The 19,798-nt window shown below is 38.5% G+C and overlaps 1 protein-coding gene across 5 annotated transcripts in view; it reads right to left on the reverse strand.

Moving 5' to 3' along the window:
- Positions 1-15,929, reverse strand: part of SLC18B1 (solute carrier family 18 member B1) — a 28,353-nt gene extending 12,424 nt beyond the window's left edge. Inside the window, exons 1-7 of one of the 5 annotated variants that reach the window (XM_033103472.1) lie at positions 14,489-14,603; positions 13,980-14,119; positions 7,980-8,110; positions 7,691-7,786; positions 7,280-7,353; positions 5,839-5,986; positions 2,605-2,761 (exon numbers count right to left, since the gene is read on the reverse strand). In XM_033103472.1, coding sequence (XP_032959363.1) covers positions 2,605-2,761; positions 5,839-5,986; positions 7,280-7,353; positions 7,691-7,786; positions 7,980-7,982 — 478 coding nt within the window. In that variant the 5' untranslated portion in view covers positions 7,983-8,110; positions 13,980-14,119; positions 14,489-14,603. Of the gene's footprint in view, positions 1-2,604; positions 2,762-5,838; positions 5,987-7,279; positions 7,354-7,690; positions 7,787-7,979; positions 8,111-13,979; positions 14,120-14,488; positions 14,604-15,670 lie in introns of those variants that run through there. The other 4 variants (XM_033103470.1, XM_033103469.1, XM_033103471.1 and 1 more) reach the window with 4 other exon arrangements.
- Between the last annotated feature and the right edge of the window lie 3,869 nt (positions 15,930-19,798).

Here is a 19,798-nt window from a genome sequence, read left to right on the forward strand (position 1 = left end):
ATTTTAAGTGCTATATTTAGGCTTTGTCAGGATACGAGGGATAAAGTGAAACCGTGGTGTTAGTTTCTTGATTTTCAGTCAAATCTTCAACCGTAAACCAAATCACAGCACAGCTCAGGACAGTCCACTACAGAAACAGCAGCGTGTAATGGGACTTAGGAAGAGAACAAACACCACCGTGTGGTGCAGTGGGGTAGTGCCACCAGGGAGGCAGGGGTGGACTTGGCATTGTATGTTAAAGACGTTTATTAGTCCCCTTTAAGATATAAGTTACAAAAGATCAACTTTAATCACTTACGTTTATTGTGCATATAAAAGGTATTATGGATTTATGGTGTAAGACAAGGTATTATGGCATAAATGTTCCCCTTCTCTAAATCCAAAGTGGAAAAAGGGGTTATCAAAATAACACATAAAAATGTCCATGAAAACGAACACATAATGAATTTAATTAAGCTGTTGAAAAAGCTCAAGTAATAAAAACTTAGGGTGATATCTGCTTCAAGAGACACATGGCAGAATCGCCTGGGGCGCTTTTCCAAGCTACTCAGGTTCTCTCTCTGCTCCCCCCAATCTAATATACTCTTCTAAGAGGGATGTGGCTCCAGGGTTGGTAATGCCTGCCAAATAAGCTACTGGTAGAGATGGGGAAGTGGGGAAGGATGTGGGGTACCCCTCAGGTGTGGGGGGGGGGCAGGAAAAATACTGAGCACTGCAGCACAGCTTACTCAGCATTTAGTCCAATGATTGAGAACGTTCAGAAAAATGTCCCAAAAGAGGTAATACAAATTAAGTTTTGAAGGGTATGTACGAGTTAGCTAGTTGGAGGGGGAAATATTCCAGCTCATGTGACTCCTCTGCTAAAATCTAACAGTGCTTAATGGCTTTCAGAAAAAAGCTCACATTTTATAAATTTAGGGATTTTTAATAGGAGGATTAACGCCCATGACTGTGTTTTAAAAACATTTCTTTAGAGCAGTACAGAAAAGGGGACTTGGAGAGCAGATATAAAGGATGAGGGAGAGGGTGGAACCACAGCTGACGTAGACACCCAAAGATAAAGCCACACTGTCCATTGGTCTACAAGGAGGTAAAGGAGTGGAGTAGAACACAAAATTCTGCCAATATCATCAAAATAAAGGATTTAATTTTCTAGCTTCTACTTACAAGCCCTCCTAAACAATAATTTTAAAAAGCACTCCTTAATGGCAACATTTTGATCAGTATTTACAGCTTTAACATGTTCAGTCTTAGATATTTTTACACCAGCTTTTTCCATTCAATCTCACTAAGATCTTTCTGTACATAAACAGCAAGTTTGTCAAACCATTTTGTGCATTAAAAAAATATAGTTAGCTGGGACTTTTTTAAGTTCAGTGAAGATGCAGGGAAATTTTAATTGAGGAATAACAGAAATGAAGAGAAATAAGTATCAAGCAACTAGGCTGATGGCAATTAGAGAGGGCTGCAAAATATACCAATCTGTGGAGGTAAGGGGAGGAAATAGGAAGACCAGGCCAGGACACCAGGGTAACAGATGTTGGGGCCAGCCCAGCAGCTAATCACAGATGTTCTAAATACCATGTCCTACCGTTAGTTAGTAAGCAAAATCTTTTTTCCTTAAATGGTGTGGTAAAGCGTTCACAAAACTCTTTCCCTGGCTGCATGAGAATCTGACCTGGTGTCAGTTTCTTAGTCATCAGCCACTTGCTCATCTTTGAAGCAAGTCTGAGCACCGCCCAGAATGCAGCACTATAGAAACGCTCCTTGTTAAAGTGTTAGGGGTGTTAGAGAGAGGACAGGCACCGCTGTGTTTCAGGGTGATGGTGCCCCATGTCTAGCTCTCTTGTCTCCATCGAACTCTCTAGCTCTGTTCCCCTAGTAATCTGATAAGGGTAAAATGCCAAGCACGTTACTAGGCCATCTTGCTCATAATAAAAATGACCCTGACCTAGTAAATTTCATCGGTACAGAAGGAACTACAAACCACAAACACCGGATGGGGTATTTGTGCGTCCCTGTGCTGACTTGCACCGTATGTACTTCGTGGAGAACCTGGCAGCTATGCCCATGGAGTTGTTACAGGATAGGTTAACATCTATGGGGCATGAAGCTTTGAAGCCAAGATGACTTTCATTACTGCCTGATGTGGCCCTGGGTCCTTGCACCTCAGATGTGTTACACAGACAGCTGCCAGGGCCTCTGGGGAGGAAGGTGTGACTTTGCCCTCCTGTCTTATGTAGCCTTGCAAGAAGGTTGGTGCCATGTGTGGTGCATGGTAGCTTGTCATTCTGAATACTTAATTAAGTCCAAGATTACTTCCAGTTGGCACTGCATGTGGTGACGTTTTATGATCAGAAATGAAATATTTGCTAGTCTAAAGGTCAGAAAGAATTTATGATACATAGAAATTCATATAAACTAACTACATATAAACATCTATAGAAACGTTTCTAAAAAGAGAATCAGTTCTTTCACAGTGCTCTTCAAATCTATTATTGATTTTGTAAAATAAAAATGAGTACATGTTAAATTGGTGTCCAACAAAGGCATACAAATACCTAAATTTAAGAATCTTAAAATGAATAATAAATGTGGTCTTACCATAATTAGGTAGAATACACATGTTGAGTGGTACCATCAGCAAAGTTATGCATCCCAGAAAAATAAAAGGCACCTCATAGCCAAAGGATTGATACAACAAGGCACCTAGAGGAGGCCCTAGCACTAGTCCTAGTCCAGAAAATATCTCAAGACTTCCCTAAAAATAGGAAAAAAAGATCTGAGTTAATATATTTTGTTTGAAAAATTAACAAATAAAAATTTAATGGGCACAATCTGAAAACAATTCTATGCATCTCACAATTTACACACACACACACACACACACACACACACACACACACTTGCCAAGACAGACCCAAAATTTAAACATACATATTGAAATCATATAAGTACTAAAAAAATAAAATATGGGAGTTTTTTATTTTGTAATTCCTATGGTGGGGAAGGTTTTCTAATTATGACACAAAAACTCAGAAAACACAAAAGAAAAGATTGATAAATCTGATTACATGAAAATAAGAAAAACAATGTATGGCAAAACACATCAAAAGACAAATGAAAAATAGAGAAAAAATAGTGATAAAGGACTAATTTTCCAAATACATCAAGAGATCTATTTTATCAATGCGGAAACAAAAATGAAAAACTTAATAGGAAAATGGGCAAATGCTATAAATAGACTGTTGACACATAAAACGAAATACAAAGCTCTTAGGCATATAAAAAGAAGCTCACCCTCACTTTTAAACAAAATTAACTTTTAAAGCATAAGATACCAAGATCCACTTATCACCCATCAAACTCTTTATGCTGCCAAGGATGTGAGGAAAGAAGCACTCTTGTGCATTGCTGGTGAGTGAATACTGGAGGGCAATTTGGCACACTGATGACTGTAAATGCACACATTCTCTGACCAAGAATGCCACTTCCGGGAGATTATAGGGATAGACATAAAGATGTGATATGGTATACGCGTATGTACAAGCTTATGTCTGAAGCACTATTTGCAATAGCAAAAGATGTAAACAGTCTAAATATTCATCAACTTAAGTACACTAGGTTACAGCCATACAGTGAAGTACTATACAGCCATTAAAGAGAAACAAAGTAAGAAACTTTTTGTATTTAGGTACAGGATGATCTCCAAGATGATTCCATCGTTAGTGTAATCACCAAGACTGAACAGTGGAGAGAGTATGGTACCATTAATGTAAGGAAAATGTAGGGAATCACGCTGTCGTTCAGTGAGTGTATATGTGTGTGTACATAAACACGTGGAATCCCTTTGGAAGAAAACTAATATCTGCTGCCTTCTGGGAGAGTAATGCTGGACTGGGTGCCTGGAAAACAGGTGTCTATGAAAGCTGAGGAATGGTAATATATAGAATATGTTCACTATACCCTATATTTTCTTTTGTAACTTTTGAATTTTGAATTATGTAAAACTCTTTTTTTGTTCAAGTTAAAATAAACAAAACAGTGCTATGAAAAGAGTTCACTGTTACAGAACTCTTACAAAAATTGCACCATTTTAAATCAATCTGGGAGCTTGAAACAAAAAACTGTGACTTACAACCTTACATTCTTAGACCTCACAGGAGACACAAAAGTAGTCCATTAATTAACTTTCAATGTTTCGTAAAGAACATAGGAATTCTACATTCAATCATGACAAGGTCATCCAGACAAACTGCCATGTTAGGTATGTTATGTTTTGGCTGCACTTTTATATAGAAACTTGGTATGCCAATACTGGTTTCCCCTGCTGGTAAGAAAATCCCTTGGACTGTTGGATCATAGTTTAGATCATCATCACAGGAATTTCTTGCGCAGCACTTTCCAGACTGTTCCACAGAACACAAGTTTTGTAAGAGTCAAAAGTGGTTCTATAGTCAAATTGAATTTTGGAACATAAAGTATCTCTACTATAGAATTTCTCAGAGCCTTAACACACTAATGTGAACTGGACAGCATATGTATACTCCAAACATGTTTAGCCACAAAACCTTGTTTTACAGAGCATGCCAATGGACCAATCTTCTGAATCCTTCTTGAGAAATATATTTCTGGGAAATGTAAACAGTATACCTGTCACATGGCCACTGTTGCACACCAAATGGCTAAAGAACCTAAAATGAACCTATATACACAGGGTGTCAAAAACATGTATACACGTTTTAAGAAAGGAAAAAAACTATTAAAATTACGCTGATGGTAACCACTTTGAGCACCTCTTGTAACTGCAGAAATCAAACGTGACTTGTATTCATCTTCTGTTATCGGTATACATTGAGTATTACAATTTTAATACAGTTTTTCCCTTTCTTAAAATGTGTATACATTTTTTGGCACCTCTGTATGTATATGCTTAATAAAAAGTTGGAAAAGTTGGAATATTATCTGTCTACATTGCAAATAATTTATTTGATAGTCAAAACTTCCAAAATATAGTATTAATATGGGTAAAGGAGGGAGTCCTTGGAACTAAGCTGATTAGACCCAAGGTCTAGAGGACAATTATACGCTCTGAGGTGACATTTGGTCTGCTGTGCAGACCCAGGTCCTTCAGGGATGCACAGGTCCAAGTAGAGAACTATGGGAACGCCTGCCGGTTGTCAGGGAGGCAGTAGCCAAGAACTGGGACAGGAATCTGGCATATCACTAACACCACATGCCTAGGCACCAAGGCAATATATGAGAATGCACATCAATACCAAGCTACCAGGGTCTGGGTTTTAATGGCAAAAGAAGAGGATGCTCCTCAGACAGACAGCACAGAAGAAGCTATGGACTTCAAGCTGATCTCTTAAGATCCCTTCCATGAGTCTGGGGAAAGTGGAGGAATGACTCTAGTACAAATCAAGTGTTTGGCCATTAAAGATAGCTCTTTTCTAAAGTATAGGAGAGCTTCAAGCTGCAGACCCCCCCAATCTAGGCTACAGAGAGAACAAAATACTACTACAGAGCAAAATACTACTAGAGAGATTAAAAAAAAAAAAAAAAGTCGTATACAGAATATTTGGCTTGGCCCACATTTACCTATTAAGCTGCCCATCAGGGGATTCTACGCCCAGGAAGAGACCTACGTAAGACTAATGGTATAATTTTTGACAGCCTGGTGGTACAAGTACAAATTAGAACAAAAGGTAACAAACACAGATTGCAGAAAAAAGTGGGGCTAGTAAAATGGACCCTGCTTTAACTTGGAAGGTAAAAAAAAAAAATTTTAGCATACATTAAAAGGAAAATAGGAAAAAATGATAAAATACGTACCAATACCGTGGCCACATTATTTGGAAAAGTCTTTGCGAGGATAGAAAAAGATGCAGTTATTCCTGCAGCAAAGCTTATTGCATCTGTTATTCTCACCAGAAAACACATAGCAATAAATATTGGTCCTTCTGGAACTTGGTCCAATAAACTAAAAGGGAATGAATAAAATAATTCTTAAATGCCAGGTTGGTTTTTATTTTTTTCCTTTTAACTGTACTCACTGAAAAGAGTAGTACCTCATCCATAGTTATTAGAATATGAATTTTTTTAAAAAAGTTGCTTTGTTATATACTTTGAGTAGGAAAAAAATTACTTTTTTTTTTTAGTAACAATTTGAGGCATAATGAGAGCTTAGTTGCCCTTTTCTGCTGACACAATTGATACCTTAAATGGTAATACTAAATAGGCCTTTTGAAATATATAGATAGAATCACTCTGACAAGAACCAATATGCCCCCCACACACTGCCGTGGGGCTCAAACCCTCAAAAAAAAGAGTGAATGCAGAAAACAGAAGACTCCCTCCACACACATACACACACACACACACACACACACACACACACACACACACAAAGAAAAGTTTTAAAAACATTTACTTTGATAGGAAGGTTTTCCTGTGTTTACTTCATCATAACCTTATCAAACTCTTATCACTCCTCTATGTTCCCTAAGAACTTGCATAAGCTCTTCCATACGATTTGCCACTGTGCTGCTGGTTTAAGGACACTAAGTTTAAGAACTGTCATAGCTAATTTGCCTCTGGCACTTACTGTCCATTTTTCTTGAAGTAGCAGTAGGGGAAACCATTCTGCTCCCAGGCTTAGAAGTGAGCACGTGACTGAGGCCTGGCCAATCACAGCATTCTCTTCCCCTGGCTGAAGTGACCTTGATGCAGGGATGGGTCATCAACAAAGATCAGGCCAGTGGGACTCCATTCTGTGACGCTATAGAAGCCTTAGGAAAATGGCATTCTTAGATGGGACCTGCTGGGGCCACCTTGCCACCACAAGGGGAGTTTATCCCAGAACAAAGCATAAGAAAAGGAAAACAGAACCATGAACTTGAGAAAGACTTCTGGGGACATTATCTTAACATATGTTTCCTGATGTTCTTCAGCTAATTCTCTAGGTAAGAAATTTACTTTCTTAAGCCAAAAAATTTCTGTGATTCAGAAATGTGAGTTAAGTTTCCATCACTCGTAGTCACAGGAGCCCTAAGGAATAGATTCAGTGGCCAGCTTATCGGTGATTCCCTAAAGGACTCTTTTCTTAAGGTGTCACTCGTCCTGTTTCCTACATCACCCAACTCCCTTCACTGTTAGTCACATGCCAAGCACTCAACAATCAGTGGTACTGACTGATGTAAAGAATCCATTAACATTTTAAACTGAAGACAAATTATGAAGCTTCTAGACATAGACATATCAGAACATGGCTTACCCAAAGAGAATCGTAACTCCTCCTGAGACAAACAGTCCTGCTACAAACATAAATTTTGCTCCAATATGTACAAGCTATAATAAAGAAATCACAAAGAGGTAAACTGATGATTGCTACAAGTAATACTGAAATAAACAAATCCACTGTATCAGAAAATATATAATTTGAGGAAGATATGAACACTTAATATAATGATAATAATTCTTTAATAGAATAAAAACATATATTCCTTACAAATATGAAAAGTTAAAAATCAATTAACCCTAAAAATAGAACTGTCAACAATGGCACAATTCATACAATATAATGGTGGTTATTTCTGTATCATTATAAATTCTAGAATAATAAAGTAGAATAACTCATTACATAGTTTTTTAAAATTAAAATGTACATATGAACTTTAATACTTACATATTTTCCAAATACCAAAGATGCCAGCAATTGAGACAAAGCATAACATCCAAAGATCATACCGATAACTGTATTGCTGGCTTTTTTCTTTTCAGCCTTTAAAGAAATTGAAAAGAAAACCATATTTGAAAGACAAAGTCAATGTGAAAAAATGGAGATATTAGATCAGAGCATCATCATCTTGTAACATTTATCTGTGTAGCAATTTCAAAAATTATTCTAAAATAAACAGAGAGAAGAAGGGAAACTATACTAAACCTAGTCTTTGACATGAAAATAATACACTCACCATGTTTATAAAGAATTGTTAGCTTTATGATCTTGAGAAACAACAAAGTTAGGGGCATCACTCTTCCTTATTTCAAAAATAAATTACATGTGAGGTGTATAAATGTCTAATCATTATGTTGTTTTGTACACCTGAAATTAATAACAAAAAAATCACCAACCTGTAGTAATTAAAACAGTATGGCACTGGCATAACTACAAACAGATAGATTAATGGAACAGAATAGAGAGCCCAGAAATAAACCCACACACATATGGTCAATTGATTTTTCCCAAGAGTGCTAAGGACACACAATGGGCAAAATACAGCCTCTTTAAGAAATGGTATTGAAAAAACTAGATATCCATATAAAAAAGAATGAAATAGGACCCCTGTTTTACACCATTCACAAAATCAACCCAAAACAAATCAAAGACTTAAACATAAGACTTGAAACCATTAAACTCCTCAAGCTAAAAACAGGGAAGGTACTTCTTGACATTGGTCTTGGCAATGATTTCTAGATTTGACACCAAAAGTACAGACAACAAAATCAAAAGTAGAGAAATGGGACAATATAAACTAAAAAGCTTCTTTATAGCAAAGAAAACAACCAACAGAATGAAAAGGCAATCTACAGAATGGGAGAAAATATTTAAAATATTTGCAAACCATCTATTAGATAAGGGGTTAATATCCAAAATATAAAAATCTCCTATAACTGAATAACAAAAAAACCAAAGAACCTGATTAAAAAATGGGTAAAGGACTTGAATAGACATTTCTCTAAAGAAGACACACAAATGGCCATCAGGTATATGGAAAGGTGCTCAAGGTCAATAATCATCAGGAAAATGCAGGTTAAAATCACAATAAGATATCATCTAACACCTGTTAGGATGGCTATTACTGAATAAACAAGAGATAAAAAGTGTTAGTGAGGATGTGAAGAAATTGGAACCCGTGTACACTGTTGGTAGGAATGCAGACTGGTGCAACCATTATGGAAAAGTTAGAAGGGTCCTCAAAACATTAAAAATAGAACTACCACATAATCCAGCAATCAATCCATCTGCTGAGAATTGAAAGCAGTGTCTCAAAGAGATATTTACAGCCCCATGTTCACTACATCATTATTCACAATAGCTAAGATATAGAAAAACCCAGATTTCGATTGATAGATAAATGGATAAAGAAAATGTAGTGTATACTGTTGCCTTACAGCTGCCTTACAGCATTTGTTCCCCCCGTGCTCTTCCCAGGATTTCACAAGGGAGTGCCTCGGCAAACTGAGGCCCAATGGAGAGATATAGGAAAAGCTCCTTTGAGGTATATCGGTCCCTCCTCTTCAGTGGATTCCTTGGAGATGTGCATGTGTGTGAAGGCAAAGTACAAGCTGGAACACAATGGGAACTTTCGGAAAGACAGCCAACAGGCTACTAACACACAGATCTTGAGATTAACAATCATTACCTCTTTAGAAGTTAACCAATAAAAACTACGCATTGGCCCGATTTGGGGCTCAGTCCTTGAGGCTTGAGACCCTTGGCCCCACTTGCACTCTAATCTTGGCTACTGTCTTTTCTTAGCCCTGCGCTGCTCTTCTTGCCTCCCACAGCTGGTGTAGTGCTGGACACAACGATATACATCGATTGAAACATTACTCAGCTTAAAAAAAGAAGGAAATCCTGGCATTTGCAACAACATGGATGACCCTTGAGGAAATTGTGTTAAGGGAAATAAGCCAGACACAGAACAAATACTACATGATTCCACTTATGTGATGTACACCTAAAACAGACTCAGAAGCAGAGAATAAAATGGTGGTTATCAGGAGCTTCAAGGAGGGGGCAATGGGGAATTACTGCTCATTGGATATGAAATTTCTGTTAAGCAAGATGAGCTCATGTTGTATTGTTACCACACAAAAAAAAAAGAAAAAGAAAGAAAGAAAGAAAAAAAAGGGAGGAAGGGAGGAAGGAAAAGAAAGAAGAAAAAAGAAACCCACAAAAGAATGCTAGGGAATTTTTGTAGGTGGTGGACATGTTTAATATCTTGATTGTGGTGATGGTATCACAGGTATATGCATATGTCCAAACTCATTAAGATGGCTATATTAAGTGTGTGCACATTTTTGTATATTAATTATATGTCAATAAATCCCCCCAAATCCCTAAAAAAGGACTGTTGGCTTTGAAGGGCAAAAAGAATTAGAGTATAAGAGAGTACAAACTAAAGCAAAAAAATCTTGGCTGAGGAAATTTGGGCTTTATTTCACCCACGGAATTGAGCAAAAAGCTGATCTTGACATACTTCCTTTATGTTATCGGTGAGGTAATAGAAAATATATGGGTCTCTGTCCTTGGTTCCCGGTGCTGTTTCTGATATTAATACCAAGTACCTGGCAGTCTAGAGAAGCCACAGTTTTCTTTCCTGACATCATCCACGCAGAGAGAAGATACTTCCCTCTGCCACCAGCCTTCTACATTTTCCCAAAACACCTCCCCATCAATTATATCCTAATGCCGAAAGCCTATTCTATCGGTGTGTTCCTAAATTTGCTTCAGATGATATTTATTCTCAATCTATTTCTTCTGAGCTCCAAATGCTACTATTAGTTGTGATGTACAACGGAATTCATGTATACAAACAGAAGATTTGAAGAACTTTTTAAAACCCTGGAAATGTAGATCCTTACATCAGTTTCTAGCTATAGCCACTTAAGGAGTTAAAATATGAGTTTAATTTCTTTAAGATAGGATGAGTAGCTTGGAATACCGTGAAGTGTAAAGCCTGAACTACACAACTCTCTACCTTCTCAGGCTATCAGTGCTCATTTATTGAGCACTTTCTATGCGTCAGGCATTGTACCAGGAGCCAGGAGTGAATATTTATGATTGGAAGATCCAATTTAGAGTCATCCTTTCACCAGAGCTCCAGCTCTTTTGCAAATAACTTTACTCTTAATATAGAAATGCATGTGCAAGCACAAACACGCCTACACCCTTTAAAATCCATTCTCTATGACAGCCATAATCCCATTTCTTTACCTTTTCTCCCTAACTACAATTTTAAGTTAAAAATTTATACCATTGATTCCCACGTAATGTTACAATCATCATTCAATCTTTGTTTTCTTCAAAAATGTTTGTTTCATGTCAGACTGTGTCTCTTTAAATAAACCCTATTTCTCATAGCATTATACCACAGGAAACTGGATAGGTGAACTCATATTCTGAGCTCCACTTTAGGAAGGGCCCCCGTACTCCAGGAAGTCACCTCTGATATGCAGTCTTTAAGTACCTGGTGGCAGGAGAGAGTGGAGAGGTTGAACCTACAGCAGTAATTACTTGGGCAAGATTTAAGTCCATAATTCTATGGGATTCAGAATTAGCTATTTCCCAACTGTGACTAATAACCACATGAGATAATGGTATGCAGACAAGAGAGATTTCATGATAAAAGATATCTTTAATGGCATCCTTGCCAAAGGCTGTACTTTACGTAGGCTGGAGCATGAAGTTGACATTTCTACTACACAAAGGTCAGGTAGTGTTATGAGTTGAATTGTGTTCCCCCAACTTCACATGTTGAAGTCCTAACTCCCAGTACACCTCAGAATGTGACCTTATTTGAGGAGAGAGCCTTTCACAGTCAAGCTGAAATTAGGTCAGTTGGTAGGCTCTAACCCAAAATAATTTGTGTCTTTATAAAAAAGGGGAAGTTTGGACACAGAGATATGCATAGAGGGAAGGCCACATGAAGAGACACAGGGAGCAGTCAGCAACCAACAAGCCAAGGAGAGAGGCCTGGAACTGACCCTTCCCTTAGAGCCCTCAGGAGGAACCGACACCTTGCTCCGGAGAGCTAGCCTCCAGAATTGTGAGACGGTACATTTCTGTTGTTTACAACACCTAGTATGTGGTACTCTGTCATGACAACCCTAGCAAATTAAAACAGGTACCTCAAAGGAGTCAATTAAGATGTGCTGAGACAAGTAAAGAGTTAACAGGAGTGGGCTTAAACATTAACCACTTGGCTCTGAATCCCCCCGGCTCGCGCTGCACCTGCAGGCTATAAGCACCTTACATTCATCATAGGTGGGAACAGAACAGTTCCCAATTGCATCAGCAACACCCTGCAAGCTGACATCCATCGTAGAAGGAAACAGGACAGTTCCCAGGAGAAGACAATTGTAACAGCTTTAGTAAGAAATGAAAAAGAAGAGCCCACTCTTCATATCTACGCCTTATAAAGTCAGAATGTTCTCTTCCAGGCCTCTATTCTTCTTTCCTTCAGCCCTCCCTCCTATGAGCAAAAAACTCAATCAAAAACTTAAAAAAAAAACGTAAAAAAAAACAAAACCCACCAGCTCACAGCCTGGTTTTCCTTTGTCTATATTCCACTAACAAGAAACTAAAGTTAGTTGTGCTGACTGAGCTCCAGCTGAGCTGGCAAATACACCAGTTCTCCTCTGTCTTAATTCCACAGGCTCCCACCCACCATTTTTTTTTCCAAAACCCACATCTGGCCAGACTCCTCTGTCTTGCTCAAACATCTCTGATGACTTCTCACTGAAGAAACCTTTGCCATGCACTGAAGGATGCTTGCATTCTAACTCCAACCTGCCTCCTCGATCCTCTGCCTCCTTTCAGACCTCGCTCCACCCCAGGTTGTCTGCTGCTGGCCAAGAACTGTGCTAATCCCGTGACTGTCTCAAGCTGTTTCCTAGAACACCACTGCCTCTTGTTCACCATGGGAACTACCACTTCTCAAGAGCCACCTTTGATTTATCCTGTGAAGTCCCTTGCAGTACCACGCCTTCTTCTCTTTCTCTCCCCCATCCCCACCATAGCAAAATTAACCCTTCCTCTTAGAGTCTCATAACATTTTGGACATCTTTTTCTTTAAGGATGTCCAAATGCTGTGTAATTTCTTTTTCATATTTTTTCACTCCCAATGGACAGCCAAGAGAGGGACATTTTCCTGACCTTAATTCTGCCCTAGCATCCCCAGCTTAGCGCACTCTAGAGTGGGAAGTCGTTAGCCCTCCACTCCCATTCAGCGAACAGAACTGGATTGGGCCAGTCACTCAACTTCTGAGTCAGTTTCTTCATTTGAAGCATGGTTAAGATTTTCACTGCTCTGCCTATGCTATGGAGTAGCTGAAGATAAATATGGGTATGTGGGAAAGTACACGGAAAACTAAACAGCAGCGCATGGGTGCAGAGTCGGATTGTTCTTTAGCAGAAAAGCCATTGTTATTCCCTTTTGTCACACACAGAATGGAAGACTACATGTGATCAAAGCAGAGGACTGAGAGGGGCCAGTGCACTGAGTTGAGACTTTGGCAAAGAACACGAAGTATAAAACCCATAGGCATATTATGTCCACTCAGCCAAGCCAGCACCATTCCTTTCATACTGTATCCTATCAACGTCCAGATTCCCGGCAGATTCTCTAGATGTCATTTATTCCCTTTAAGCCTGTACCATTATCTATAGACCCTAACACCATATAAAAGACTATGATTAGAAGGAGCCAGTCAAAAATAATCCTTGGCACAAACATAGCCTCTAGATTCCACAAGAAAATTCAAATCAGAAAAGAGAATTTAGTGGACTATGGCTTCTTAATTCCAAAATATTAATAAACCAAACTTCAGGAAACAGAGTGACTGTCTTAACATAGATCTTTTGCAGTAACATTAAAATCTCAATTACTCAGTGCAGCCCCCTTTTTCTCAATTGCAGAAGCCAAATAAAAATTAATCAAACTCCATGGTAAGCAAAGTAATCCTCAGAAGGTCAATCATATTTTGGTGAATTACATCCCAAGATGATGTTTTTTCTGACTGAATTTTCTTTTTCTGGTATCAACTATTCTTTAAGAAGTCTTCTGTTTGCTAAAGTTCTATACATCATCTTTACGCAGATCTTTACATTTTCTATATTTTAAAACAAAATAACTCAAAAGGCTTTTTTAAAATTAAGAGTTCATGAGGTTATAAAAAAGTCTCACCTCTTTGGGGAAAAAGGGTCCAAGGATAGAATAGGACATCATAGAACCTAAGTTAAGGGAACCTGCCGATATCAATACAAAAAGCTGTTCTCTGGAAAGCCGGCTGGGTGTCTCTCTTGCACTTCCTGGAGGGCCATCACCTTAAACACAAACACAGTACAATTACCAGTATGTAATTCGAACTACTGATTGAAGGACATAAATGTCACTTCTGTGCACAGACGATACACTCTAAAAACAACACTTGCAGAACTTAAGGCTATTTTCAATATAACACATTTGATCGTAACACAATTCTTATACATCACTACAATTTTGAAAACATCATTTTCATTTACATATTCCATTCGAATTTCAGTGCAGAATTTATCAAACTATCTAATCTGTTTTGCGTCCACTATAAGGCCTATTTCTTTCACGTTTAATACATTCGTTCAAGAAGAATGAAGGAACAGGGTGATCTCCAAAGGGTAATGCTCATTGAAGCATAATATAATTTCTCCGGTTACCATCAGTAGCTTCATGTGCTACAAGGCCTCTGTGGGGACAGCGTCAGAAGTGCAATTTCCAGGCTCTCGGCCTCACATGGAAAGGTGCTGGGTCAGGTAGTAAATGGCCATCAGCTGTGATTGGATGGCCATCAGCTGTGGCTAGTTGGCCATCAGCTATAACCAGTGAGCCATTGGCCACTAATATAACTGCCATGGCTACGTTAGCAGAAAATGGGGGCTAGCAAGAAGATGGTGGCTGAGCTAGCAAGCGAGACTGGTGCAGAAGACCCCTTGTTGGGGTGCAGGCGGATGTTTGCTTCCTGTGTCTCCAACCCAGCCACCAGGGAGACTATAGTGGTATGGCTCCCCTACCTATTGCTCCGTGGGTGTTCCTTTTGTCTTCACCATGTTCTGGGTTCTTATGTGGGGAGCGGGAGCTGAGACCCCACATGACACCCCACGTGACAGCCTCAATAATGTTTTAAGCGTGTCATGTTTAAGCATTCTATGGCAGTACGGAAGTTGAAAGAAGTGTAAGTAGAAGAAAACAAACTAAAGCATTCAATTGATAAATTAATACAATGGCATGCTCCTGAAAATACAAGTCCCACAAATCAGTAAATCAATACATATTTTTTTACGCAAATGATTGATCTTTTTCATCGATTAATTTAATACTCATTCCCAGGGCTAAACTTTAAGACACCAGGTTGATTACTCAGTTTCAAACATCCAGCAAATCTATCGGCTATTTTTTAACTAAATGGTTTGGAGAAAAAAGAAATTTAAGAAACAAAAACATGGTTCGCTCTATTTTTCAGTTTGTCATTGCAGAAAAATCTGTGCACATGAGGATGTCTTAAGAATCTTTGAAAAAATGTGCAGTAGATGAGGAAGGAAACTTAAGAGAAAGTTCAAAAGGGTGGGACGGCAGTGAGGACTCAAAACGTAATGCTGTCTAAAGGCATACTTATTTGAATGCACTCTTAAACACACAGTACTTAAACGTGGAGCTACAGATCCCCAGTTCCATACTTCACCCCTTTCAGAGAGGAAAGAAACGTTGATCCGAACCCCACCATCAGGCACCCATCTTTTCGAACGCCTTGGAAACAAACCAAGCTAAAGCTAATTCAATCGTCCATAAAGGCACAGGACCCAAGCCAAAGAGGCGCGTCTGGCAGTGCCGCTCTCGGTTACCTCCTGGGGGCCCTGGGCCCTCGGGGTCCCCTGCCACGTCCATGAGCACTGCGCGGACTCCGGCGATGCACCTCGCGGGTCCAAGTTCTCGCCCTGGGACTGGACCGCCAGCGAGAAGACCAGCAGATAAGCAGGCGGAGAGTGCTCAGCCAGGCCCACACCTGCAAATACCCGCTGGCAGCGCTCTGCCAGCGGGAGGCTCCTGGCAGCCTCCAGGGACTCCGGGGCGCTAGGACAGAAGGGGCGGGGCCTTTTTTTTCCTTCTTTAAAGACACAGGCTACTATCAAAATTCACCACGTCGGATATGATGTACTTTTTCATTCTGTATGAGAAAAAATAAAATGAAAGTAGAAGGAACGAGTCTGTATTTCATAGAGTTGAACCCTCTACCTTAAAATGGGTAAAGTTGATTCCTACTAAAAGTAAGAAAGGAAGCATATGTGGACACAAAACATAGACCGAACCTAAACTGAAAGATACAAATGTGAATTAGAAAATCAGGCTCACAGCGACTCTTTGTAAGAGACTTATTTTTCACAGTGGATAAATGATATAGTGTTGTAATCACTGAAGCCAGACATTAATAAACTTACAAACCTTTCCCCAAACAGGATTGCTCAGCAAACTCTTTTTATTCTCCGAGCCATCCAACAGCTTTCCAGTAAATTTACTTTTTTTGTTTTATGTTGGCCATAGGTCATTATGTTGCATGCAAAGAACTATAACTGACATGGTATCATCCAAAATTTCTACAGTGAACATGTTTAGTAGCCCTAACATTAAAAAGCAACAACTGTCATTTACAAATAGAGATCACTTCTAACCTGGAGACACAGGAGGAAAGGTATCAGCTATAGCTCACTGTCATGTGGATGAAGTTATATGGTATCAAAAGCAAATACGGCAGACTACGTAGATATTCAACAGTTACTAAAAGTTAAAATTGTTTCAAACTGATGGCATAGAACCAAAAAAGTGTTTAAAACCATCTCACGCAACACCTTACTACATTTTGTAGATGAGGTACTGGAGGCCCAGGTATTAGAAGTGTTTTGAGTAAGGCTACAGAGTCAGAAAATGACAGAGAGGAGAATCTATATAAAGAATTCTTGAATCAGCAGTCTGCCTTTTAACTTCATTGTTGGGATTAGAACCAGTTATATGACTAGGACTTTTTTTTTTTTTAATGTATCTCTAATTCTAAGGACAGTAGTGGTCCTAGCTTCATTCCAATGATTCTCTAATAAGATCTGCAGTTATCAAACACATTGTAGAGCATCAGAATCCGTTTTTCAAAAGAAACATTATAAAGATAACAGCAGAGCTAGTTTATAGGAAGCAGCTAGTTTATAGGAAGTCTGGAGTCCTAGTACACACTCGGATTCTCCTTGTACCACAGTGAATAAATTTAATGCTAATTTAGCGTTTGCTCTATTGGCAACTACTCTGTATTTCATTTATAAGTTACCTGTGTTGCTGCTTTATAATTAGTTTATTCATAAACTTTATTATCTCTAATTATATTCCTGAATATGTTTAGTTCCCCCAAATTCTGAATCAGCCCTACAGCGAGTAGCTATAGCACTAAAAAGCTTTAGGTAGCACCTGGTAGCAATAGAAATAAGGGCTGAGAAAACATTCTTAGTAAGACTTATGAAAACTCAGATGAGAATTACACAAAACCCTCATATATAAGTACTGGCATAGGTTTCATACTTAGCTATATAATAACCTAGCCCCATTCCCCTCAACCTTTTTTTTTTTCTTAATAAACTGGGTTTTCCAATAAAAGTCCTTATATATTAACTTTACAAACTACCTACAGTCTTTATTAATCTATTCTAATCTTATTCATCTACTTTATATTTTTTAAATTCTCTTCCCTCTTACCAATTTCTCTTTCTCCTTTCTTTCCTTGATATAATAGGATATAATTCTATCTTCTTTGGTTCAAACATTATCTTCAGCTACAACTAATTCTTCTTCAGTGTGTTCAAAACTACATGCTACATATGCCAAGGCTAGACCTATATATTCCTAAGCTGCAGCAGGATAATATTTTCGAGTTGTCTCCTATTTTTTAGCTTCCATTTCCTTCCTTTGGATTTATTGTCTACCCCCAGAGGTAGGGACATTTTAAAAGTTTTCAAATTACAAGTTTTCTGGGATGCCCCAATCCTTCATCTAACTCACAAGAGATGTTAATTTATGATAGCAGTTCTCAACATGGCTTTCTTTTAGGTATGCCATGTTACCCAGATACTTTTTAAAACTTATTCATTTGCTGAGTTCATTTAGTAGACATTAACTTAGTGACTCCAATATGCAAGCCACTGTACTAGTAAGATGCTGGCTTGTTTGGGGCAGAAGAAAGACAATATTTAAAAACATTTCCATATGTTTTGCACATCAAGTTCTTTTATAAGGTAAAAAACTACTTCACAGGCACAGCAGTAAATACTTTAAATGACTATCTCATTTAATCCTCACAAAAATATTACAGTATTATCACCATTTTACTCACTCAGAAAAGTAAGTAATTTGCCAAACAAAGGCCACAAAGTGAGCTGGAATTTTACCTTAGCTCAGTTGGGACCTACCACTCCAAGATATAAAATTTGACTGTTTTCTCTTCCCAGCTGTGGTCATCCAAGTAAACTTTTTTTGTAATTCAACGCAAAGATCTTTCCTATCATTTAATCTGTTCGACATCTCCTCCTTCTTTAACCTCTGTTATGGATAAAATTGTTTTCTCCATATGAAATATGTTTCCACCCTAACCTCCAGCATCTCATATTGAGACCCTATTTGGAAATAGGGCTGTTCTCCATGTAATCAGTGAAGATGAGGTCATAATGGAGTAGGGTGGGCCCCTAATCCAATATAACTGGTGTCCTTATAAAAAGGAAAAATGTGGACATAGACAGACATGCACACAGGGAGAACATCATGTGAAGATAGGAGTTATGCTGCCGTAAGCCAAGGAAAAAGATTCCTGGCAGACTCCTGGAAGCTAGGAGAAAGGCATGAAACACATTCCCCTAACAGACTTAACCCTGCAGGTACCTTGATCACAGACTTCTTGTCTTTATAACTGTGAGACAATATTGTTGTTTAAATCACACAGTTGGTAATACTTTGTTATGGCAGTTCCAGCAAACTAATACAACATCTACACTTAAATGATTCAGAAACCCAAATTTCAACTGCTCTCTTCCGCTTATTACTGCAATATCCTTTCTCCACCTATGCAACTTTTTAGCACAATAGGCAGAATCAGTTGTATTAGGTTGGTGCAAAAGTAATTGTGGGTTTTGCAATTGTTAACCTTTTAAACCGCAATTACTTTTGCACCAACCTAATATTTTTGCCAAATGTGAGATGTAAAGAGTATGCCTTGGGGCAGCCGGATGGCTAAACTGGTTAGAGCTTGAGCTCTGTACAACAGGGTTGCCGGTTCGATTCCCACATGGGCCAATGAGCTGCACCCTCTACCACTGAAGAGACTGAAGGACAACGACATGGAGATGATGGGCCCTGGAGAAACACACTGTTCCCCAATAATCCCCAATAAAAAATTAAAAAAACAAAAACAAAAAAAGAACGTTCCTTGAATTCTCAGTGATCTCCCTCCCACATATGGACAATCACCCAAATGGCTGAAGGGTTAGAAGCATGAGCCTTAAAGCCCACTGGGCTCAAACACCAGCTTCTGCATTTGTGATCTTGGGCAACTCTCTAAGCCTTGTTTTCTTTACCTGTTAAAGGGAGCTAATACCACCAGTACCCCACAGGGTTTCAATGATGATCAAGGAAGAAAATATATGACAATAATTTAGCACATTAACTACTAATTTTGCTAAACAAAATTACTTATTATTTATTGTTCCTAAAACTTTAGAATTTATTTTTTGTATTTATTGCAGATGCACATTTGTGTATGTTATGTAAGTATTATAATCTGCTGGTATAAGAGTGACTCTAGCTATTAGGCTCTACTTAATATTGTGTTCCACCTTTGGTTATATCTAAAATTGAGAAGAGATAACCTTAAGCAAATGAACTAGGAGAATCCATATTTAAAAAGCTTTGAATCATCAGTGTACCCTTTAACTTCATTTCTGGGA

The sequence above is a fragment of the Rhinolophus ferrumequinum genome, chromosome 3 (assembly GCF_004115265.2).
Source record: "Rhinolophus ferrumequinum isolate MPI-CBG mRhiFer1 chromosome 3, mRhiFer1_v1.p, whole genome shotgun sequence".
Classification (NCBI taxonomy): domain Eukaryota; kingdom Metazoa; phylum Chordata; class Mammalia; order Chiroptera; family Rhinolophidae; genus Rhinolophus; species Rhinolophus ferrumequinum.